Source organism: Penicillium alfredii, assembly GCF_028826965.1.
Source record: "Penicillium alfredii strain IBT 34128 chromosome Unknown utg000001l_segment0_segment0, whole genome shotgun sequence".
NCBI lineage: Eukaryota > Fungi > Ascomycota > Eurotiomycetes > Eurotiales > Aspergillaceae > Penicillium > Penicillium alfredii.
Window position 1 is genome coordinate 2089417 of NW_026622698.1, and position 22226 is coordinate 2111642.

General features: G+C 53.3%; 11 protein-coding genes across 11 annotated transcripts; 6 read left to right on the plus strand and 5 right to left on the minus strand.

Annotated features, from left to right (window-relative positions):
• Positions 1–1382: 1382 nt before the first annotated feature.
• On the plus strand, positions 1383–2216 carry NUU61_000787 (uncharacterized protein; the record flags this gene model as incomplete). Its single annotated transcript, XM_056651370.1, has 1 exon — positions 1383–2216. The coding sequence occupies one exon, from the start codon at positions 1383–1385 to the stop codon at positions 2214–2216; it is 834 nt and encodes a 277-aa protein (XP_056516220.1).
• Positions 2217–2808: 592 nt separating this feature from the next.
• Positions 2809–4231, plus strand: NUU61_000788 (putative tubulin-specific chaperone c; the record flags this gene model as incomplete). Its single annotated transcript, XM_056651371.1, has 4 exons — positions 2809–2926; positions 2997–3157; positions 3213–3935; positions 4025–4231. The coding sequence occupies 4 exons, from the start codon at positions 2809–2811 to the stop codon at positions 4229–4231; spliced, it is 1209 nt and encodes a 402-aa protein (XP_056516221.1).
• A 361-nt stretch (positions 4232–4592) lies between these two features.
• Positions 4593–6304, minus strand: NUU61_000789 (esterase-like/phytase family protein; the record flags this gene model as incomplete). The annotated part of the gene is made up of 3 exons (XM_056651372.1): positions 4593–4681; positions 4760–5967; positions 6045–6304. 3 exons carry the CDS (start codon positions 6302–6304, stop codon positions 4593–4595), a joined length of 1557 nt encoding a protein of 518 aa, XP_056516222.1.
• A 453-nt stretch (positions 6305–6757) lies between these two features.
• On the minus strand, positions 6758–8041 carry NUU61_000790 (uncharacterized protein; the record flags this gene model as incomplete). The annotated part of the gene is made up of 3 exons (XM_056651373.1): positions 6758–6840; positions 6889–7103; positions 7167–8041. The coding sequence occupies 3 exons, from the start codon at positions 8039–8041 to the stop codon at positions 6758–6760; spliced, it is 1173 nt and encodes a 390-aa protein (XP_056516223.1).
• Positions 8042–8248: 207 nt separating this feature from the next.
• On the minus strand, positions 8249–8887 carry NUU61_000791 (uncharacterized protein; the record flags this gene model as incomplete). The annotated part of the gene is made up of 1 exon (XM_056651374.1): positions 8249–8887. One exon carries the CDS (start codon positions 8885–8887, stop codon positions 8249–8251), a length of 639 nt encoding a protein of 212 aa, XP_056516224.1.
• Positions 8888–9491: 604 nt separating this feature from the next.
• Positions 9492–13561, plus strand: NUU61_000792 (coatomer subunit alpha; the record flags this gene model as incomplete). The annotated part of the gene is made up of 8 exons (XM_056651375.1): positions 9492–9521; positions 9609–9658; positions 9721–10040; positions 10097–10432; positions 10488–11454; positions 11506–12101; positions 12153–13240; positions 13307–13561. The coding sequence occupies 8 exons, from the start codon at positions 9492–9494 to the stop codon at positions 13559–13561; spliced, it is 3642 nt and encodes a 1213-aa protein (XP_056516225.1).
• Positions 13562–14020: 459 nt separating this feature from the next.
• On the minus strand, positions 14021–14778 carry NUU61_000793 (flavin-linked sulfhydryl oxidase; the record flags this gene model as incomplete). Its single annotated transcript, XM_056651376.1, has 2 exons — positions 14021–14546; positions 14612–14778. 2 exons carry the CDS (start codon positions 14776–14778, stop codon positions 14021–14023), a joined length of 693 nt encoding a protein of 230 aa, XP_056516226.1.
• Positions 14779–15234: 456 nt separating this feature from the next.
• NUU61_000794 (putative transcriptional regulator) lies at positions 15235–16369 on the plus strand (the record flags this gene model as incomplete). Its single annotated transcript, XM_056651377.1, has 2 exons — positions 15235–15498; positions 15572–16369. Coding segments are annotated over 2 exons (1062 nt in total), but the record flags the coding sequence as incomplete, so codon positions are not given.
• Positions 16370–16511: 142 nt separating this feature from the next.
• Positions 16512–16780, minus strand: NUU61_000795 (DUF5310 domain-containing protein; the record flags this gene model as incomplete). Its single annotated transcript, XM_056651378.1, has 2 exons — positions 16512–16598; positions 16652–16780. The coding sequence occupies 2 exons, from the start codon at positions 16778–16780 to the stop codon at positions 16512–16514; spliced, it is 216 nt and encodes a 71-aa protein (XP_056516228.1).
• A 404-nt stretch (positions 16781–17184) lies between these two features.
• On the plus strand, positions 17185–19800 carry NUU61_000796 (putative AP-1 adaptor complex subunit beta; the record flags this gene model as incomplete). The annotated part of the gene is made up of 7 exons (XM_056651379.1): positions 17185–17261; positions 17333–17353; positions 17433–17564; positions 17626–18263; positions 18316–18884; positions 18941–19302; positions 19356–19800. The coding sequence occupies 7 exons, from the start codon at positions 17185–17187 to the stop codon at positions 19798–19800; spliced, it is 2244 nt and encodes a 747-aa protein (XP_056516229.1).
• A 1054-nt stretch (positions 19801–20854) lies between these two features.
• Positions 20855–22109, plus strand: NUU61_000797 (NAD(P)-dependent alcohol dehydrogenase; the record flags this gene model as incomplete). Its single annotated transcript, XM_056651380.1, has 3 exons — positions 20855–21031; positions 21120–21731; positions 21816–22109. The coding sequence occupies 3 exons, from the start codon at positions 20855–20857 to the stop codon at positions 22107–22109; spliced, it is 1083 nt and encodes a 360-aa protein (XP_056516230.1).
• Between the last annotated feature and the right edge of the window lie 117 nt (positions 22110–22226).

A 22226-nucleotide genomic window follows, 5' to 3' on the forward strand; every position in this document is an offset into this window, starting at 1 on the left:
AATGCCATGAGAGGATCCACTCAATCAAAAGACAGAGCAGATAGAGTTGGGTCTATGGACCTCTCTAACCCGTTCGGTTCCTCAATAGAGCCTGTCTCGAGCATCACCGTCTGGGGGCACCAGCCGCAGAGAGCCCGGCTCCATTCGGGCGCCGTGGCGCTGTGAGGGCGCAAATGAGCCGACGATGCCCAGTGCTATGTACCGTGGTAGATCAATTTGGAAAAGCTTTCGATCGGACCTCGCTAGGTGGGGGGCGTGAGGTTGCACGGCACACGTTTCCCGTTTTCTTTGTTTGAAGTCCCGAGACCGACGTAACCAGACCAGGGCTGCGTCGATCGAAACACTGCTAGGAGAAATTGTCACTAGAAGGAAAATTTTCACTATCACATCACTATCACGTGGAGAAGTTGGATAATTAAGCACCGGTCATATTTGGTAGCTCATTATCGAGTCGCTACGCGCTTGGGATAACTAGGGCACGGATATAAGGTGAATATGGATGAAGATGTTGAGGCAATTTGGCCCAACTTCTAAGCAGAGCCGATTAATTTTACTAGAATGAAAATATTGTTTTGATTTATTCCATCGATCCAAAGACTTACTCGTGTTATTGAAATATATTTCTGCCCTAGCCTCATTGCGACACTAGTCACTGCCAACAACCAACACCAATGTCATCATATTGGACCACTGTATTCGCAATGCTCTTTCCATGTGGAAATGCAAGATCTGGGCATATGATGATTGAGATGTAAATAAAAAGATCCCCACACTATCTCATCTTCCCCCTGGTGTTGTCTTCCGGCTGTATTTCCATCCCCATCCCATCCAACATTAGAAAAATAGATGACCTGCCATATGGTTAACATGCCTAAACCACTTAGAGCTTGATGGTATGTTCATTTCTCCTCTTTTCAAACAAGCAGTACGGCTGAACCTCATCCACATCTTATGTGTTGGAACCTGAACATATTCTATTGTTCCCCGGAATATGGATACGAAAACATGGACATTCGTAAATCTGTGAGCCTTAGAGTGTTGACATGGCCCAATATATTTGGAAGTAATTCCGTGACACTATCAGTGCATAGATCGCTCGCCGTCCATTGTATAAACCCTGTTCGCGAAATTGGGGCAAATTAAAAAAGAAAAGTGTTCCGAGTACAGCGGACATGGGTCAGTGATAACTTTCCTTTTCTGTCTTCTATCAAAAAAATGACTGTCATCAATTGCGCCTTATTTGGATAGCCGATGGCTCATGTAGTTGACACAAACTGATTCAACATGACTCATAGACATTGGAAAGTGGAGACCTCATCATAAAAGACTACTGAAGACATCAAGTCGTTCAAAGTCGCACACTTGCGATTGATCTTGTCGCCATGGCGTCCAAGTCCTCTGAAACTATGGCCTTCTATGACATTGCCATGCGGCCGCCAATTGCTTCCAACTGCAGCGCCCCGAACCCCTGGAAGGCCCGACTGGCGCTGAACTTTAAAGACATCGCATATTCAACCACATGGGTTCCTCTACCCGAGATTGCCCAAGTTCGTCGTGATCTGGGCGTGCCTGCTGGTCGCAAGTTTGGCGATGGCACCGACTTCTATACCCTCCCCATTCTGGTCGACCCCAAGACCAACTCCAAAGTCGGGGACTCCTTCGATATAGCCGTCTACTTGCAAAAGACATACCCCGCTACGGGTGCGGGTGATCTGTTCCCTCCGCAAAAGCTCGACTTCGTCTTCAATCCTGATTCTGCACTCCTCGTGCCCCTGTCTGAGCGGACAGAGAGTGAGCATGCCGACTACTCGCATTTCAATACCCATGTCGATGCGGCATTCACCGCACATACTGTCCTCATGGCATATAATCTCCCCTTCGAACCTAACACTGCCGAAGCCAGCAAGGCCGAATTCGTTCGGCGCGCTAGGGTATCATCTTGGGACGATTTTGAGGTCCAGGGGGAGCAGCGAGAGAAGATCAAAGAGTCTTTTTGTCGGACGCTGGGTGACCTTGGCAAGCTCTTCCTGAGGGACACCAGCGGGCCTTTCCTCTTGGGTCAGCAGGCCAGCTATGCCGATCTAATTGTCGGTGGATGGCTGCACATGATGCGCGGGACTCTGCCGAGCGATGAATGGGAGGAGGCAAGGGGCTGGCATGGGGGGATTTTTGGACGGTTGTATGATGGCCTGGAGAAGTATACACAAGTGAAATAGGATTTTGACTCCGATGTCACTGCAAGAGATATGATATGCAGCAATTGAGTGAAAGAATTCCAAACTGCCTTCAAATAATCCCCGAGTAGCATCGATGCCTGGTGGCCTGAGGCGTGCGGGTCATTCCCTCCGAAGCCCCGAGCGATGCGGGATGATCGACGTCACAGGAGAGTCTCACAGGCACAAACCAGTCTCAGGCCTTTGATTTCCTGTGATCTTCATCGCTGTTGCTTGGACGTTGATCCTGTCGAATTGCAAAAGAGCAATTCTCGCGGTGTGTGGGTCTTGGCGCTGTCGATAGCCAGCTGCATTCGACTCTGGTTGAATCCCTCAAGATACTGGTCAATGGTGGTTGAACGTCTGGTGGGGATAGCTTCTCAAATGTGAGTTCTCGTCGTCTAATAAGCTCATCAAAGGCCTCGCGTTGATCTTCATTGAAGCATCTCACGGCATTGCGGGGTTGCATGATCAGTTTGAGATCGAATCGACGTCATCCCAGCATTCCACCTCTCGCGTGGGATCGCAACAACTCCGACAATTCCAATCGCAAACTATCAACCTCCATCACTCCATCACTCACTTCTCATCAGCCATGGCTGAGCCCGAGGTCCAGCAAGCCCGTCGAATGTCGGCGGAGAACCAAACTGTCTCCAAATCCGACATTCCTTTGAAGGAGCGATTCTTCCGCTACTTCCAGCATGAAATCACCGGTATTTGCCCAGAAATTGTCTACCTTCCTTCAACAAAATACTGGACATGTTTGCTGATACCATGTTCCAGCTCTACAAGAGCAGATGGACCGTCTCGCCGACACATCTCTTGTGGGTGGTGAGCGCGCAGATGCAACAGATCATTGCCTCGCCGGGATCGTGCGGTTATCCAATGAAGTCAAAGATGCAGCAAGCTATATCCCCACCTACGATCAGAGGGTGTATGCGGAGGTAGGCAGACTCAACGGACTTTCCTCGGGTGTTAGCAATACTGATTTCTCGCCAGGCTATCAAAGCCCTGCAGGATAAGCTGAGCGAAACGCGTGCAGCCTTCGAACCGCGGTCGAAGTTCAGTTTCAAGACTAAGAAGAATGCCTCTGCCATCTCCCTGGGCGATGCCGCGGTATTGGAAGCCGACGGACGGCGCGGCATTCCCGGGTATCAGTCGCCGGGGGGCTCGTCGGTCGATTCGTCGACAAACCAGACCCCCAACTATCCGTCGACGCCATTGAACGAACCCGACAAGCAGCAACAGGAGCGGCCAGAGCTAGCGCCCACCTCCGTTCCGCCAATCTCCATCGGCGATAGCGAGCCAAAGTCCCAGCCGAGATCGAAACCCGGAGGATTCTCAGCTACTGGCGTGGCCTCGGTCTCCGTGGACAATCATTATGGATTACATATCATGCTTCCTGCGTGCGGGTCGACCGCCACAGTCCCTGCGTCGATTACCTCCCTCGAGCACTGTGTGGTGGATATGTCTATTCCCACTGCCGACGGCAAACCCTTTGCCAGTCTGACCACCAAGGGGATCAAGGAGAGTTTGCTGGTGTGCGGTCAGGTCAATGGGCCTGCGCACGTCACGCACGTCGAACACAGCGTGATGGTGGTCTCGTGCCGGCAGTTCCGCATGCACAACTGCCGCGATGTCGATGTCTACCTTAGCTGCTCGAGCAATCCCATTATCGAGGATTGTTCGAATATCCGGTTCGGCCGGATACCCAAAGCCTATGTAAGTTGGATGTGACTCTCTTCTTCTACTTCTTTGCTTCTTCTTTCTCTTTTGTTTAGGAATAACCACTCATCTCTTGCTTCCTTCAGGCCTTGGACCATGACCGCCCCGATCACCAGGACCGCTGGAGCCAGGTGGAGGACTTCAAATGGATCAAGCCTGAGCCCAGCCCCAACTGGAGCCTGTTGGACCCTAATGACGCCGTCCCGGAGGAGGTCTGGGCGGAGATTGTTCCCGGCGGGCCGGGATGGTCGCTCGAGGACATCTTGCATGCCACCAAACTTGTGAAGGGATAGTTTCTGTTCCGGGGTTTCGTCTTAATCTGTCGACAGATTGTATTAGTTGTACCGAGGCGCCCAGGTGGCTTGTTTGGTGCTTTTCTCAAAACTTGACTCTCTACTCCCCTTGCCCATTTGGCTAATCCCGTGTCATACTTTTCTTGTTCAACTAATTTGTCTTGATATGACTTTTCAAAACGAAAACTGGAAATCTTGTGTCCATCTTTTGGTCCTTTGTGTTGCAACATTGGCACTTAATCTCCTCGTCAAATGGTAATTCGTGCTGCATTTGCAATGTACTTGTAGCTGAGGCCAGAGCAACAGCGACATGCAGTCGGTCTATCAAATCTATTCTCTTGGGTATATCGACACATCAAGGCTAAAACTTCAGTTTAAACACCAAGACTTGTGTGTCGAGACTGATTCCAGATTGGTCCTTGTACTTGAGCTTGCCGAAGTTCATGTGTCCTAAAAAATAAGGTCAGTCACAGGCTACCTACCATCAGGCTTGTTATTTGGGGGAAGGGGGAGTGGCAGCAGTCTTACCATCCTGGGTCATAAAGTCGTTGTCACTGAAGCTGAACAGGAAGTATTCCTTCTCAGCACCTCGCTTGTGACCAGCAGAAGAAGAGCTGGGGTCGACGGGCGCAATACCCAGACTCTCCCACTTCTCATTCAAAAGAAAACGGTCCGACTGGCCGCCATTGTGCAGCCGGAACTTGGCCAGCTCAGACTCGATATTGTAGTCGACGAACGAGCAGTACTCGGCCGGGGTGATACCGGGGAAAAGCTTGCCCTTGGACGAGGCGATAGCACCGCCGGCGTTATCGTAGTTTTTCTGGCCCTTGAGGTCCGTGATCGTGTGGTTGCTGTTCAGCACAGAGAACACATCGGCATGGCGGTACACAGAGCGCGTATGGTCCTGGCCGCGGCCGAAGCTCGAGTCGCGCGCCAGCACGAGAAAGTCGCCTGTCGGCAGCTGGTGCAGCTCGGACTGCGCGGCGACCTTGCGCGCCTTGTTGGCGTCGGTCTCGGTGTAGTCACGGTACGTTGGCAGGAGGACGGCGTACTCGTGGATATATTTGGGCGGGTTGGCCGAGATGTCATACGCCAGCAGCCGCGCCGGCTGCCCCGAGACCTCGCTGCCGCCGCCGCCCTCCTGCTGCAGCGCGGACTGGATCAGCGTGTACAGCGTCTTGCCGTCGGCCGACACCGTCACGCCCTCGAACCCCTGATTGTCGTTGCGGCCTGTCTGCGGGTCCGCGGGGATCGGCGACGCCTTGGGGTTGTAGCGCGGCGGCGTGTTCGAGTTGAAGCTGATGGTGTCGTTGCGGCGTGGCAGGAAGGCCTGCGGCGGCTGGATCGCGTGCTCCATCTTGCCCTGTGCGCTGAACTTGTACACATACGGCCCGTACTCGTCGGACACCCAGAACCCGCCGTTCTTCGTGTCCAGCGCCAGTCCCTCCGAGTCGACGGAGACTCGCTTGCCGCCAGCCCCAGGGCCTCCGAACCCGTCGCCCGTGTACGTGGCTACCGGCAGCGGCGGGAACCCGGGGAACGAGGCATGGCCCTTGGCGTCGGCGTCCAGGGCCGTGACCGGATTGCCCTCGGGGTCTGTCAGAAGGGTGGTGCCGATGTACTTCAGGTGCACGTTGGGCGCCGAGGGATTCTTGGCCGAGGCGTTGGGGGCCAACTTGAGCGAAACCGCGAATTTGTGGATGCGGTTTTGGAAGTTGATTGTGCCATTGGTGTTCCTGCCAGAAATCAACTGTGAGCCTCGAATTTCCTTGGGGGGTTCCCTTGGTTCACTTGGGTTGGAGATATCTCTTACCAGCCTCGGTCAGGCAACGCATAGATCGTTCCCTCATAGGCCTCATGGGCCGTCTTGCGCCACGCCGACTGGTCAATGGCAATGGAACTGCCAATGCCGCCGATGGTGTCGCCGTACTTGTCGGTGGCATTGGAAGGAATGAATCCAAAGCCAGCCAGTCCGGTGTACTTATAAGGCGTGCCGGCGCAAGTGGCCTGGTTGACGACATGCTCGGCCGCCTGGGCGGCCACAGCTAAGAACGCTACCAGCGTCAATTTCATAGTGAACAAATAGAACCGTGAGGTAGTTTAGACTTCTATCTCGGGCGTTCTCTCAACCTTTATATAACTTTTTTCCCTTCAAGTTCTGTCCCTTTCTACCCCTCCGAAATCGCATCCTCTCGGGCAACGCGATATGCGTTTCGTGGACCCTTGCCACGAAAGGAAGATAAAACAGAGAAAAGAGGGCCAAGAAAGGACAAAAGAACCAGTGATAGTCAATGTGCGAGTGGCACCTTATGTCACTTGCTGATCGTCAAGCAGTGCCACTTCCTGCACGGAAGAATAATCGCGCAGCGGGTATCAATCGACAATCCTTACTGTGCTGGGTATGAGGAGCCTAAACGCCGTCCCCAACCAGGAATACATAGGCTACAGACCTTATCTGGACGTTGGATGAGGATCAGATAATTAAGAATAGGATTGATTCATGTTTCAAAGCTCATTCTACCTCGATCAGGACTCGCTGTTCCAGGTGCTGGGCACTTTGGGGTACTTCTGGGCATCCAACCCGAGATCCTGATAGACCGTTTCATCGCCTGCACTGGGTCAGTGACGGGGTCATATGGACGAGAATGGAAACTCACCTCGCAGCGCTTCGACCCGTTGCTCATTTTCCTGTTCCATTCTCTCCAGTTCCTCCCCGGGTTCCTGTTCATTCGGCTCCTTGGCACCCTCGGCAGTCGCGGCTTTACCTAGCTCATTCTGCGCCTCGCCGATCATCAGGAACTGTGCGTTAGGATATTCGAGGAACTCGGGCTCCAGGGGCACCCATCGGAGGTCGCCGAATTTCTCGCGCACGCTGATAAAACCAGAAATTGAAATTAGTGACCAGGAAAACATTTGTTCAGGACACATGGCTTACGATTCTGGATATTCGGGATCCTTGGGCAATTGGGCATAACCTGGACCGGGGTACTTGGGGTTCTTCGACTGGAGAATCCAGCTCCCACGCTCTCGAAGTCCAAAGTTTTTTTGGATGTCGCCTAACTCCGTTGGAATGGTTAGGATGTACGCGAGATGAGCTGCGCGTTTCGTGGATGTAATAGCGTAGACCCCTTCTGCATAGGGTTTCGCCTCCTGGAGGGAGCGTTCACCCCGGGTGGAGGTCTGGTACGTTGCACCGGCAAGGAACTTCTCCTGCAGATCCTTCATGGACTGTCCAGATTTCTCCACAAACCCCATATCCCTTTCCCTGCCCGACGTCGGAAACTTCTTTTTCGGGAGGATCATCAGACGACAACGCGCGTCTTTGTCGACGGGGCCCTGGCCCTCGTTGAGCTCAGCTCCAAGAGGGGTAGGGCGAAGCACGAAGAAGCTTCGAGCGACATCCTCCACACTGTGGGGGTCTTCGACATTGACCCGAGGTCGAAAGAAGAAGTAAATAACGCCCTTTTCGCGGATGTTGGAAGACACCACGGTTTCCCGCTCATCAGATTTTCGAACGCCTGACTCAATATTGAGAGCAGGCCTGGGGGGTTGTTCTGGTTTAGGCTCCTTTTCTCCCTTTGCCTTCAACTCTGGGGTGCCGTCGATCATGGCCCCCATGGCCTGTTCCTCGTTTGCTTCACTTTCATTTTCAGGCCGCAGTTGCTTTTCTGTCTTCTCTTTCTTGGGCTGCGGGGCTGGCTTCGGTGGTGCCTTGCGCTTCGATCCCGTGGGAGCCCGTTCAGTCGACTCCGTGGAAGAGATGGCTTCCTTGGCCTTCTGGGCAGCCTGCCTCGAGGACGTTCGAGGCATTGAAATTCGATTGCTTGAATAATTGGGGGGTTAGGATGAATTGCAGTGATGAAAACAGTACAGGGATTGAGGGAGCCCAGAGAACCAGACCCAAGAAGCAGCTACTGGCGCAGCACAAAACTGCCTGCCATGGCCACTGTGAGATATAAATGACGTCATGTATCCATACTTTCTCGTGGGTCATGTGACCATTGAGGAAGCAGCGATTCAGTCGATGTCCATCTCAGTTGCCGAATCATTCATGCTGGCTGTGGGCGATTGCTGGTCCGGGCTTGAACTTTCGTTCGATTGGGTTTCCCGAAAATCCCGGAATGCCGTGTCATGGGCAGCCGGCGTATCTGGCACTGGTTTGTTGCATCTCCGTTGTCTCTTGAGGCTCAGTCTCGGGCATGGGCATCGAGGGTCTTCCAATTTGGTCTTCCTGGGTGGGTTGGAGTATCTGGTGGTTGCAGGATGGGTGGGCTTCCTCTTTTGACCCCGTTTCTGGCTATTGGTATGCAGCCTGGTGCTGGCGCTCAAGTTGGATTTCCAGTCCAAGTTTTCCATGTAGTCTGTAAGATCGCGCTGCCATCGTTCGAGGAAATCAGGAAGACTGGGAAGCTCTAGATTCCGGGTTTCATATTTGGGCTCCTCGGGGGGTTCCTCAATGGCATATGGCTTCACCACCTGAGACTTGGGGTCGGCCACGGAGTCATTTTCATGGGTGGGCGTCGAGGGTCCCGAGTCGTTCAGGCTCCAAGTACCATCTGTGGGGGTGTCTGACATTTCATGAGACGAAGCGAAATCAGGGACCGGCTCGTAGGGGGGAACGGAAGTAAATTCGTCCATTGGGAGGTCTTCCATCATTCAGGCCCGAGGGTGTCTCGAGATCGCGAAGAACATCGAGTCCAATACCTTTCATAAACCAATAGATCTGTAGGGTCAATGTAAGATAGGAATATGAGAAAGAAAGAAAAATTGAAATTGATTCCATAGAGAGCAATGGGAAATGGAGATCTGTCCCGTCATACATCATCGCTTTCCAGATGCTTCCAGCGCGGGGGATATGTTTCTCGGGCAGACACTCATCCAGGGAGATCCCCACTTGGGACAACTCTCTGGATGAGTGTCTGTAAAAATAGAACCTCAAGAATCATCTTCAAAGTCCCAAATATAATTTTCACCTCAAAGTAGCCAAGTCGAGGAGGAGCTGAAATGCTGAAGAGCGCCAACAATCACTGCTCCCCTGGCTGCTCACCGCCCGCCCGCTGATTGGCCACTGCCATCGGCGCCCACAATAGAGTCCACGTTTAGTTTACCTTCTCCGACTCTCTCTCCCCCAGGCATCCACTGCGAGTCCCTTGTCCTCCTGCCATTTTCTCTGTGGATGTGGTGGTCGCCTCTGTGATCCTTTTATTTTCAGTGTGCGGAGCTTGCTACTGTACGGTGCGGCTCCGGCCAACTCTTCAAGATGCAGTCCTCCCCAAACATGCTCACCAAGGTACCATGCTTGCGCCTCATCCTAATTCCCGAGTCCTTTCGCGTCAAGGTGGTCAATTGCAGTGACTGATCATGTTGCTTGTCACAGTTTGAGTCGAAATCCTCCCGAGCCAAGGGAATCGCATTCCATCCGAAACGGTCAGTTGGTCCCGCCGAGGGGACACCTACACCTTGGGCCATCCAAACTTACTGTGCTACAGGCCATGGATTCTCGTCTCTCTTCACTCGTCCACCATCCAGCTCTGGGATTACCGCATGGGAACACTCATTGACCGATTTGAAGAGCACGATGGACCCGTCCGAGGCATCGACTTTCACCCGACTCAACCCCTGTTTGTGTCTGGAGGTGATGACTATAAGATCAAGGTCTGGAGCTACCAGACTCGGAGATGCCTGTTCACATTGAACGGTCACTTGGATTACGTGCGCACTGTCTTCTTCCATCATGAGCTCCCTTGGATCCTGTCTGCGTCCGATGACCAGACCATCCGTATCTGGAATTGGCAGAACCGATCATTGAGTAAGTAGTACCTGGGATGATTGTTTCCGACAGCTACTGATCTTTTGCCCTCAAAGTTTGCACAATGACCGGTCACAACCACTATGTGATGTGTGCTCAGTTCCACCCCACTGAGGACCTCATCGCCTCGGCCTCTCTGGATCAGTCCGTCCGCATCTGGGATATCTCCGGCCTGCGCAAGAAGCACTCGGCACCCACCTCGATTTCCTTCGAAGACCAAATGGCACGGGCCAATCCCAACCAGGCCGATATGTTTGGCAACACCGATGCTATTGTCAAGTTTGTGCTGGAGGGTCATGACCGCGGCGTGAACTGGGTGTCGTTCCACCCAACATTGCCATTGATCGTGTCGGCGGGTGATGATCGACTTGTTAAGTTGTGGAGAATGAGCGGTGAGTTTGGCCAGCTTGCTGAGTGGATATGAATGTCGATGCTAACCAGGAGTAGAAACCAAGGCATGGGAGGTCGATACTTGCCGTGGCCATTTCCAGAACGCCTCGGCCTGTTTGTTCCACCCGCACCAGGACCTCATCCTCTCTGTCGGCGAAGATAAGACAATTCGCGTCTGGGACCTTAACAAGCGCACTTCGGTGCAGTCCTTTAAGCGCGACCTGGATCGCTTCTGGGTGATTGCGGCCCACCCCGAGATCAACCTGTTCGCTGCTGGTCACGACACCGGTGTCATGGTGTTCAAGCTGGAGCGCGAGCGACCTGCTTCTGCCGTTTACCAGAACCAGCTCTTTTATATCACCAAGGAGAAGCACGTCAAGTCGTATGACTTTGCCAAAAATGTCGAATCCCCGCCAATGCTCTCCCTGCGCAAACTGGGTTCCCCTTGGGTCCCGCCGCGCACCGTTTCCTACAACCCAGCCGAGCGTGCCATTCTGGTGACCTCGCCTGCTGACAATGGAACTTACGAGTTGATTCACCTCCCCCGAGACGCCACAGGAGCCGTTGAGCCCACCGACGTTAAGCGGGGCCAGGCCTCCTCCGCTGTCTTCGTCGCCCGCAACCGGTTCGCTGTTTACAATCCCGCGAACCAGCAGGTCGACATCAAGGACCTGAGCAACTCCACAACCAAGACGATTAAGCCCCCGGCTGGCACCACCGATATTTACTTTGGTGGTACTGGCTGCTTGCTCTTCATCACTCCCACGACGGTCGTGCTGTTTGACATCCAGCAGAAGAAGCAGCTGGCTGAAGTTGCGGTCAGCGGTGTGAAATATGTTGTCTGGTCCAACGACGGTCTCTACTGCGCCTTGCTCAGCAAGCACAATGTTACCATCGTCACCAAGACTCTTGAGCAGGTCAGCACGTTGCACGAAACCATCCGCATCAAGAGCGCTACCTGGGACGATGCCGGTGTTCTGCTCTACTCGACCCTAAACCACATCAAGTACTCGCTTCTGAATGGGTAAGTCATACGCGCCGGGATCATATGGGATATGCTGACAGTCGTCGATAGTGACAATGGGATTATTCGTACCCTGGACCAGACCGTGTACCTCGTGCGCGTGAAGGGCCGGAACGTTTATTGCCTGGATCGCAATGCTCAGCCACGGATCCTGGAGATTGACCCCACCGAGTATCGATTCAAGCTGGCACTGGTCAAGCGAAACTACGACGAGATGTTGCAGATCATCAAGAACTCCAGCTTGGTTGGCCAAAGCATCATCTCGTACCTGCAGAAGAAGGGTTACCCGGAGATCGCCTTGCAGTTCGTCCAAGATCCGCAGACTCGCTTCGACCTTGCTCTTGAATGCGGAAACCTCGAGGTCGCCATCGAGATGGCACGGGAGCTGGACCGTCCGAACTTCTGGAACCGACTTGGCACCGAGGCACTCGCCCATGGCAACCACCAGACTGTCGAAATGACCTACCAAAAGCAGCGGAACTTCGACAAGCTCTCGTTCCTCTACCTGTCTACTGGTGACCAGGAGAAGCTTTCCCGTATGGCCAAGATTGCCGAACACCGGGGCGATTTCACCTCTCGTTTCCAGAACGCCATCTACCGTGGTGATGTTGAAGACCGAATCCAGATGTTTAAGGAGGTGGACATGTGTATGTTCTCCCCATGCCTGACATGCTCAACATTATACTGACATTCCGCAGACCCCATTGCCTACCTCACTGCCAAATCACACGGCTTGACCGAAGAAGCTGAGTCCATCTTGGAAGCGTGTGGCCTCACGGAAGACCAGATCACCCTGCCTTCTACCGAAGAAGCCTTGAGGGTTGCGCACCCTATTGTCCCGACTTTCAAGGCCAACTGGCCCGTAAAAGCTGCCGGCCATTCCTCTTTCGAGAAGGCCCTTCTCGGAGAAGTTGGCGCCGTCGACGAGGAGGCCGGTGCGGACGTTTTCGATCTGGCGGAAGAAGAGCAGGAAGCCGTTCTTGCTCGGGAGACTTTGGAGGACGAGGAGGAGGATGCCTCCGGATGGGACATGGGCGACGATGTCAACATCGAGGAGGACGCCGAGTTCGTCAACGTGGAGGGTGCTGAAGCCGGAGCCGGCAGTTCTGAGGCAGATTTGTGGGCTCGCAACTCTCCATTGGCGGCTGATCACGTTGCTGCTGGGTCCTTTGACACTGCGATGCAGCTTCTGAACCGCCAGGTTGGTGCCGTACACTTTGCCCCTCTGAAGAGCCGCTTCCTCGAGGTCTTCAAGGCCTCCAAGACCTATCTCCCCGCCACTTCTGGTTTGCCGCCCCTGGTCAACTATGTGCGGAGAAACGTCGAGGAGAACGACAACCGGAAGGTGCTTCCCCACATTCCGCGTGACTTGGAGACTGTTGCCAATGCCGATCTTCAAGAGGGTTATGCGGCAATGCGGGCCAACAAGCTGGAGGATGGCGTGCAAATCTTCAAGCGTATCCTGCACACGCTCCTCGTGAACACTGTTTCCTCCGAGGCCGAGGTGGAGCAGGCGAAAAAGATCATTTCCACGGCCCGGGAGTACATCCTTGCCATGTCCATTGAGCTGGAGCGCCGCTCTATTCCCACCGATTCCGAAGAGGGCCTGAAGCGGTCCCTTGAGCTGTCGGCGTACTTTACCATCCCCAAACTGGAGGTTGCTCATCGGCAGTTGGCTCTGATGGCTGCCATGAAGTTTGCGTTTACCAACAAGAACTACTCTTCTGCCCTGAGCTTCGCCAACCGGGTGTTGGCTAACGGAGGCTCCACCAAGCTTCTGGAACAGGTAAGGCTTTTATTACGCAGTGTGTGGTCAGTCCTGGTGCCTTGATGCTAATCTTTCAATCAACAGGCCAGGAAAATCAAAGCCCAATGTGAACGGAACCCGCAGGACCAAGTTGAGATCGAATTCGACCAATTTGCCGAGTTTGATATTTGCGCCGCTTCATTCACCCCGATCTACAGCGGCTCTGCCAGCGTGTCCGACCTCTTCACCGGCGCCAAGTACCAGCAGCAGTATAAGGGCACCGTGTGCCGGATATCCGAGGTCACCGAGATCGGTGCGCCGGCCAGTGGTCTGCGCCTGTTCGTTCCTGGTCAATATTAACTAAAGCATGACGATGTCTTGACGGTTTCTCCCACCTTTCCTCTTCTTGACATGAAGTTATAAAACGGGCTATTTTCTTTTTTTATTTCCAGTCTTCCTGCACCGAGGGGAAGTTGTGTGTTTGGCGGCGCTTTTTTTTTATTTTGGCTGGGAGAGAAAGAGACAAAACTCCTACAACCTTCACACCCCTTGTTCTAGATGTCTATGTTTTGTGTTTGAGGCTTTTAATTGTTTAGCGGTCTTAGTTTGTATGCAACCCCTGTTTCTGTCTATGACTGCTAGTTCTCCAAACAGTAAAAGCACAGCAACCATACATGAGTCTATCTGTCTAGTATACAAGTAGGGAGATGTTCCAACAGGAGTAGAGATGCACCCAGTCAACTCCAGACCATAGCGATCAACATCAGACATCAATCAATATACAAGCCCCATAAAATATCGAATGCCCCAAAGAGTAAATCAATCACAGCGTCCATCCTTCCACCCCGTCCTCCACCGCTCCTCCCAAAACCGACAATCAAACTCCTTCTTCCCCAGCTTCCGATTCACCTCATTATGAGCCTCGCACATCCACCACCCAAACTCCGCCCGACTGCCCAGCCGCGGCTGATTGCGCCCACTGGGGTGAGCCATCCACGCCTGGAAGTCGTCAGCGCACACCCAGCAGGGGTACAGCCGCGAAAAGAGCGTCAAGAAGCCGCGCATATCCCGTTGCTGTGCCGAGTCCGCCTTTTCGGGGTATGTTGCCGCCATGGAGTGTAGCAGGGTCCATGTTGAGCGGCCGAGCGCTTCGACGTCGGGAGGGCAGTCTGTCGGGGTGGTGGTGCTGGGAGAAGGCGAGGAAGAGGAAGAGGAGGCAGCGGCGAGGGCGGCGAACGAAGAGGCCATGGCCGTGGATATGTTCGCTTTCGAGTCCGGGGTGGACTCGGATTTGGCTTGTTTTGTTAATGAGCGCCATGAGGCGGCGTCGGTGCAGAGTCGGCAGCTGGGAGAGGCCTCGTCAGTATTTTTTTTTTTTTCTGTTCATTGATAAAGTTTTGGTCAACTTACGGCTTTCCATCTTTGTCCAATACTAGTCCCTTGCGCGGCGCGGTCTTGGACTCATTGTTTCGTGCTGTTGCGGAGGCGCTTGCGGAGGCACCGGGAGTTTGCTGGTTGAATAGAGGGGCGTGGCCTTTATATTGCGAGTCGACCTGCTCCGGAGGAATCTCGGCCATAATGGATTTGCTATGGTCTACCTTCTGAGGGAAGAGAGGCCAAGTGGGTGTCAAAAGTTGCTGGATTTGTTGGATTTGATTTCTAAAGCAGCATGCGGAGAGCGGCGGAGGTAATCAAGTGGCGGGCCCCAAGAGCCTTGGTGGGATTGATGTAACAGAATATTAGATGAAAGGCAAGCGCCGCGAAGAATATTCCTTCAATGTAGAATATGACACTTCCAAGGCTCAGCGCAACAATGCAAGATGCAACAACAAGGCGAACAACGTCAGATCTCACAGAGTTGATCATTGGCTTTGTCAGCCACTTTTTGGTCGCGCCCAGTCAACGAGACGCGCGCCTTCTTCTCGTCGCGACCGGCTGCCTGCAATTGTGAATATCCAAGGTCTTCGCTTTTATCACAGCCTGAGGATTTTCGCGCTGGAAGAATCCTACAATCATACCAACTCCCAACACAGTGTATAATCATGGCGCCAAAATACACAATGTCCGATTCTGAATCCGAGCCCGAAGCGGAGTCTCCAGTCGTCCCATCAGACAACGATCTGGAACAAGGGCTGCGCGATGGGGTTGCGGCGATTTTCAAGTCGGGGAAAATGGAAGAATTGACCGTGAAGCGAGTGCGACTTGCTGTAGAGAAGCAGCTCGGCCTAGCAGAAGGGTTCTTCAAGAGCACTGGCGACTGGAAAGCGCGCAGTGAGCAGGTCATCAAGGAAGAAGTGGTATGTTTTTCTTCTACAAAGAAGATGCAGGTCTGCTGCTGCTGGACAACTACTGATTGCGAGGATTGTGTAGGAAGTACAAGATGCGAAGAAGCCCGAAGTCGAACCAGTCGATAAGTCCCCCTCTCCTGTACCGAGGCCGAAGAAAGCTGCTGCTCCCAAGCGAGCCAAGAGTGAGAGCACATCGAAGCCAAGGAAGCGCCAAAAGACGGAGACCCCCGTCTCTGGAGAGGAAGAGGTCGAAACGCCCAAGAAGCAGTCAGAAGAAGCCGTGAAGAAAGCTCCCACGCCCAAATCAAAAGATACCGTGTCTGAAGCTTCAGATGTCCCTGAAGACGCGTCTGACGCCGCTGAACCGACCGCAGAGACGACCAAAGACGACTCCGAAAGTGAAATGTCCGTCGTGCTAGACGAAGAGCCCAAGCCTGCGCCCAAAAAACAAAAGAGTGCAGGCAAATCTGCCCCGAAAGGCTCGAAAGAGAAAAAGAAGCCCGCGCCCAAAGGCAAAGACGAGGACCTCGATCCAGACCAGGCCGAGATCAAGCGACTGCAGGGATGGCTGGTCAAGTGCGGTATCCGCAAGATGTGGTGGAGGGAGCTGGCTCCGTTTGAGACCCCCAAAGCAAAGATTAAGCACCTCAAGGAGATGCTTGTGGATGCTGGAATGAAGGGCCGGTATTCTGTGGAGAAAGCCAAGCAGATCCGGGAAGAGCGAGAGTTGAAGGCCGATCTAGAGCAGATCCAACAGGGTGCGAAACAATGGGGTACGGAGAGTGGCGGCGAGGAGAGCAATGAGAAGCCCCGACGGAGACAAGCTCGAGGACGCCAGGCGCTGGCGTTCCTGGAGAGTGACGACGAGGAAAGCGACTGATCGTGATGGGCTTCTTTTCTTTTCGGCTCTTCAGCAGCTGGCCTGCCCGAAAGTCCCAAGCTAGGCCACGACATCATTTTTAATGACACATTAAGCCCTCCAGCCGTCTCAAACATGCATTGTAGGTACCGCGCGTACTATATCATCGCCCAGTCTTCGGCCCGCTCATGCGCTGGGCGGCTAAGCTGAAGACGGCGACAGAAGATATGAAGAGAACAAGATTATAAAACTAGCATCGCGGTTAGTATGTAAATAGCGTGGATGAAGTGGGATGTGTCGTACGGCCGTCCGCGAGTACTCGTTCTCCTCGGCCTCCGTCCTCGCTTCAACGAAGAGACGTCGCAGATTAGGGAGATTAGCCTGCAGATGCGTTAAGCTTGGCACAATTATTGCTGTTATCCAACTCACCATGGATATCAGCCGTGGCGAGAAAATCCGGGGTTAAATAGGGAGGTCAAGGGTAGAAAGTGGGAGAAACAATGGAGCGGACGGGAGGTCCAGAAGACCATTTGTGGACAACTTCTGATCTTCCCCAAACACCCTTTTTTCTCCGTCCTCCTTCTTCAGCCGCCTGTCCTGAACCTCTCCACACTGTGTGTCTTGCCGAATTTTCTCTTCAATGCACCTAGCGAAATAGAGAGGAATGGTCTGACCCCTATCTCCGACAACGACACCTTGTGAATCCTTGGTCGCGCGACCGTGAAGCTTTCAATTCCCCGCAGTCGCCGAACAATCGTTCGACTCCCACTTCCATCTCTCGGATTCTTTTGGCGGAGGCACGACCTGGTCGTTGCTGAAGCTTATCATTTCTCGGAATGGCGATGAACAAAATCCGAGGCGCCTTTGCGGTGCCCCGGAAAGGAGAGACATTTGAATTGCGCGCTGGGCTTGTGTACGGTGTCCCCTCGATCTGCTGGCTTCCTGGTCATGGTGAATCACAGACAAGACTGACCCTGAAAATAGTTCCCAGTATGCCTACGAACGGTATGTCGGGCCGCTTAGCCCTCTAACGAAGCCGAGGGGGTCGTCGAGTGATGGCGTGGCGTGGCTGACACTTCAACAGAAAAGAATCCATTCAGAAAACCATCATGGCTATGACTCTGGGCAAGGATGTTTCAGCGCTCTTCCCGGATGTCCTCAAAAACATTGCTACGTCTGATCTGGAACAGAAGAAACTCGTCTACCTTTATCTCATGTGGGTATTGCCCCCGCTTCAAGGTGACCGCATGTACTGATCAGTGAAATTTCACACTCAGGAACTACGCCAAATCGCATCCGGATCTCTGCATTCTCGCCGTGAACACCTTTGTACAAGACTCGGAAGACCCCAACCCATTGATTCGAGCCCTGGCCATTCGGACGATGGGCTGTATCCGGGTGGAAAAGATGGTCGATTACATGGAGGAACCGCTGCGCAAAACACTTCGGGACGAGTCGCCGTATGTCCGCAAGACCGCTGCCATTTGTGTAGCAAAGCTCTTTGATTTGAACCCGGGAATGTGCCTCGAGAACGGCTTCTTGGAGATGCTGCAGGAGATGATCGGCGATCCCAACCCGATGGTGGTGGCCAACTCGGTGACTGCATTGTCAGAAATTCATCATACTGCCCCCGAGACAAGAGCATTGCAGGTGACTACCAACATACTACGGAAGATGCTTATGGCCCTGAATGAGTGTACCGAGTGGGGACGGGTTACGATCCTCTCGACCTTGGCTGAGTATCGGACGTCTGATGTCAAGGAGTCGGAGCACATCTGTGAGCGAGTTGCGCCGCAGTTCCAACATGCCAACCCTAGCGTGGTTCTTGCGGCAGTCAAGGTAGTGTTCTTGCATATGAAGCGTGTCAGCCAAGAGCTGTCTAACACTTACCTGAAGAAGATGGCTCCCCCATTGGGTATGTCACCGACATGTTTGTTGGTGATTCTCTGAATGCTAATCGGTTCCAGTGACGTTGGTTTCCTCGGCACCTGAGGTGCAATATGTGGCTCTGAGAAACATCGACCTTCTGCTACAGAAGCAGCCCGACATTCTCAACAAAGAACTGCGAGTCTTCTTCTGCAAATACAACGACCCCCCGTATGTCAAGTTTCAGAAACTTGAAATTATGGTGCGAATAGCGAACGAACGCAATGTGGACCAGCTGCTAGCGGAACTGAAGGAATACGCTCTTGAAGTTGACATGGATTTCGTTCGGCGCGCCATCAAGGCGATTGGCCAGGTTGCCATCAAGATCGAGAGCGCCAGTGAGAAATGCGTCAACACGCTGTTGGATCTGATCAACACCAAGGTCAATTATGTTGTTCAGGAAGCCATTGTTGTCATCAAGGACATCTTCCGGAAATACCCTGGCTACGAAGGTATCATCCCAACACTCTGCAAGTGCATTGATGAACTGGATGAGCCCAACGCACGAGCTGCACTTATCTGGATTGTTGGCGAGTATGCCGAGAAAATTAGCAACGCGGGGGATATTTTGGGAGGGTTTGTCGATGGGTTCAATGAGGAATTCTCCCAGGTATGTTTCCCCAGCTCGAATTGTCCTACGGCCACGGCTCATAGATCTGTCTCCAGACCCAGCTTCAAATTCTCACTGCCGTGGTGAAACTGTTCCTGAAGCGGCCTGAAAAAGCCCAAGGCCTGGTACAACGGGTGCTTCAAGCGGCCACTGCTGAGAACGACAACCCCGATGTCCGTGACCGAGCGTATATTTACTGGCGCCTTCTTTCCAACACCAGCGATTCCAACGCCACCAAGAACATCGTGCTCTCAGAAAAACCTCCTATTGTCACCACTATCCACTCACTACCGCCCACGCTGCTGGATCAACTTTTACTCGAATTATCCACACTTTCTTCCGTGTACCACAAGCCCCCGGAACAGTTTGTCGGGCAAGGCCGATTCGGTGCCGACGCCGTGCAGCGAGCCGCCATCGAGTACGTATTATTCTTTATTTGACATCATTGTCCGTGCTGCTGACTTGCTACAGGGAACAAATTCAAAACGCGCGCGAGAACCCCTTGGCTGCGGCGGCCGCCGCTGCCGCCGTTAGTGGTGCTGCACCCCCTGCGCAGGCGCAAAACAACGTCGAGAACCTGCTGGACATTGATTTCGACGGCGGTGCCCCGGCCTCCGCGCAAAATGAGCCGTCCGGCGGCATGTCTGGCCTGGAGGGACTCGCTGGCACCCCCGTGCGGGTGCAGTCCCCGGCCGCCAATGCGCCGGCGCCGCAGGCGAGCAACAACCTGGATGACTTGCTGGGTGTGTTTGGGGATTCCGGTGAGGCCCAGCCCTCGTCGAGTGGTGCCACTGGTGGTGGCGCTTCGGCCGATCTCATGAACGGTTTTTCTGGTCTCGATCTGTCTGGCAACGCGACTCCTCCGGCGAACAATGCGCCCAAGAAAACCAACGAGGACATTATGTCGCTCTTCTAGAGTCTGTCAGGGTATAGCCAGCGTTTCCGGCGGAATGTAGAGGCTGCGTGTTTTTTATATCCCGGTGTTTTCGCAAGCGACGATCTGAACAGAACGAGATAGAATGGTTTCTTTACTTTTCCCTTCATTTTCTATGTCTTTAATTCCTCACTGCATCCCTACCTTATCGGACTTAAAAAAAGGCTTTGAATGTATATTCTTGTTTTTTAGTGTCTCAGCCAATTCCTGGCATTACTCGAGATGTCACTGAAACGCTGCTTGGGATTCTTGCGAGAGTTATGCCCCTGCATAATAAGGACCGTGAAATTCAGAGCTCGGTTAAGTATGTTCTAGTGGCTTTCTGGAAAATCCATTGCATCCATCCATGGATGGATGACACCCCCACCGTCAGCGTTCCTCTAAGATGGGGCGGGTAATTCCGAGCTTTGCTTATTTCCGGAGATAATTATGGGAAATAACATGAAAAAAGAACAACCAGAAGATGGCCGATAATATTCTGCTCTTCGGTGGGGTTTTTTCTCTATCCGAAATTTCTGGATGGGTAGGTGATATGCAAGACGCGAAGATTGTCGACCCCAAAAATGATTCAAGCACTACTTGCTTCGATTGAATTCTTCACAATTAGCATGGCGGCGACCCCACTCGACAGGCAGACAAGCAATATGTTATGCCGTGGTTTTGCAAGTTTCAAAAGAAAGAGGTGACATATAGTCATCAAAGTAGAATTCGCCTCCGAAATACAAAACCCGAATGTCATCCGGAATCCACTGGCTACCGACGGATACTGTAGACTTCCCGACCAGCGCAAGGCTCGGGCGAGCTGCAGTAGTAAAGTGTTCTCCGAGGGTCTCTGCGGAGCTGCTTACCAATTGTTGTTTCTGTGCCGAGTTTTCCAGTGTCTCCAACGGAGATAGTGGAACCCTGGAATCAGGCTGACCCGCGCAGACAAGGAGACCCGATATAAATTGGAGCAATGGCCCGGCGAAAGATAGTCGAATGAGACATAGCGTTTGGATACTTCTCACCCATTAATCGAAACTCCCATAGCACAAAAATGGCGCAGACTGACTACAAGTTCGAGGGGTGGATGGGTCTTGACCCCAGTGCCGGCGACGGCAAGATGGTGTGGCAAGAGTTCCAGCCCAAGGAGTGGGAGGAGACCGATGTCGATATCAAGGTCTCGCACTGCGGCATCTGTGGTTCTGATCTGCACACTCTGCGGAGTGGCTGGGTGAGTTATTGATCTATATTCCTTTTCCTCATACTATAGATTGGTAGTTGACCGCTGACATTTTCCTTCCTTTTCTCTTCGAAATCAGAGACCCACCTCGTACCCATGCTGCGTGGGCCATGAAATTGTAGGCACAGTGGTGCGCGCCGGCAGCAAGGTCACAGGCGGCATCAAGCTCGGAGACCGAGTAGGCGTGGGCGCGCAAAGCGACTCCTGCCTAGGCCGGCTGGGCGACTGCGAGGAGTGCGCCATGGGCCTGGAGCAGTACTGCTCCAAGAAGTTCGTCGGCACCTACAACAGCACGTATCTGAATGGCGGCAAGTCGTACGGCGGGTACGCGCTGTACAACCGAGTGCCGTCGCACTTCGCCGTCAAGATCCCCGACGCCATCCCGTCGGCGGCGGCGGCGCCCATGCTGTGCGGTGGCGCGACGCTCTACAGCCCGCTGAAGCACAACAACTGCGGGCCTGGCAAGCGGGTTGGAATCATTGGCGTCGGCGGTCTGGGCCATTTTGGTGTGCTGTTTGCCAAGGCTATGGGCGCGGACAAGGTCGTTGCGATCTCGCGCAAGGCGAGCAAGAGCGAGGATTCGCTGAAGATGGGTGCTGACCTCTACATCGCGACGGATGATGAGCCCGATTGGGCGTCTAAGAATGCCCGCTCTTTGGACCTGATCGTGTGCACGGTCTCGTCTAGCAAGGTGAGTTCTCCCCTCCTCCCTGTCCTATCCAATGGATTTTGTTCGTGTTCTGTTAGGGGGCCAAGAAAGCTTACACGCATGTAGATGCCCATGGACGACTACCTCGGCCTCCTGCGAACCAACGGCAGTCTTGTCCAGGTTGGTCTCCCCGAAGACGGCACACTGTACGCCCCGGTGCGCACCCTGAAACGCCGCCTGAAGGTCGAGAGCTCGCTGGTGGGCAGTCCGGATGAAATTCGGCAGATGTTCCAACTGGTGGTCGAGAAGGGTATCCAGCCGTGGGTGGAGGAGATCCCGATGAAAGATGCGAACCAGGGTGTTGTGGATATGTGGGCGGGTAAGGCACGTTATCGATACGTTCTGGTCAACGAACAGTAATAGCGATGGTGTCTGGATAGACGATAATATGAAAGGTGTAAATAGAAGTAAAGATGAAGTTCGGCGAACAATCAAATAAAGCTGAGGACCTTTGGGGAATCGACCAGTCACGTGGAT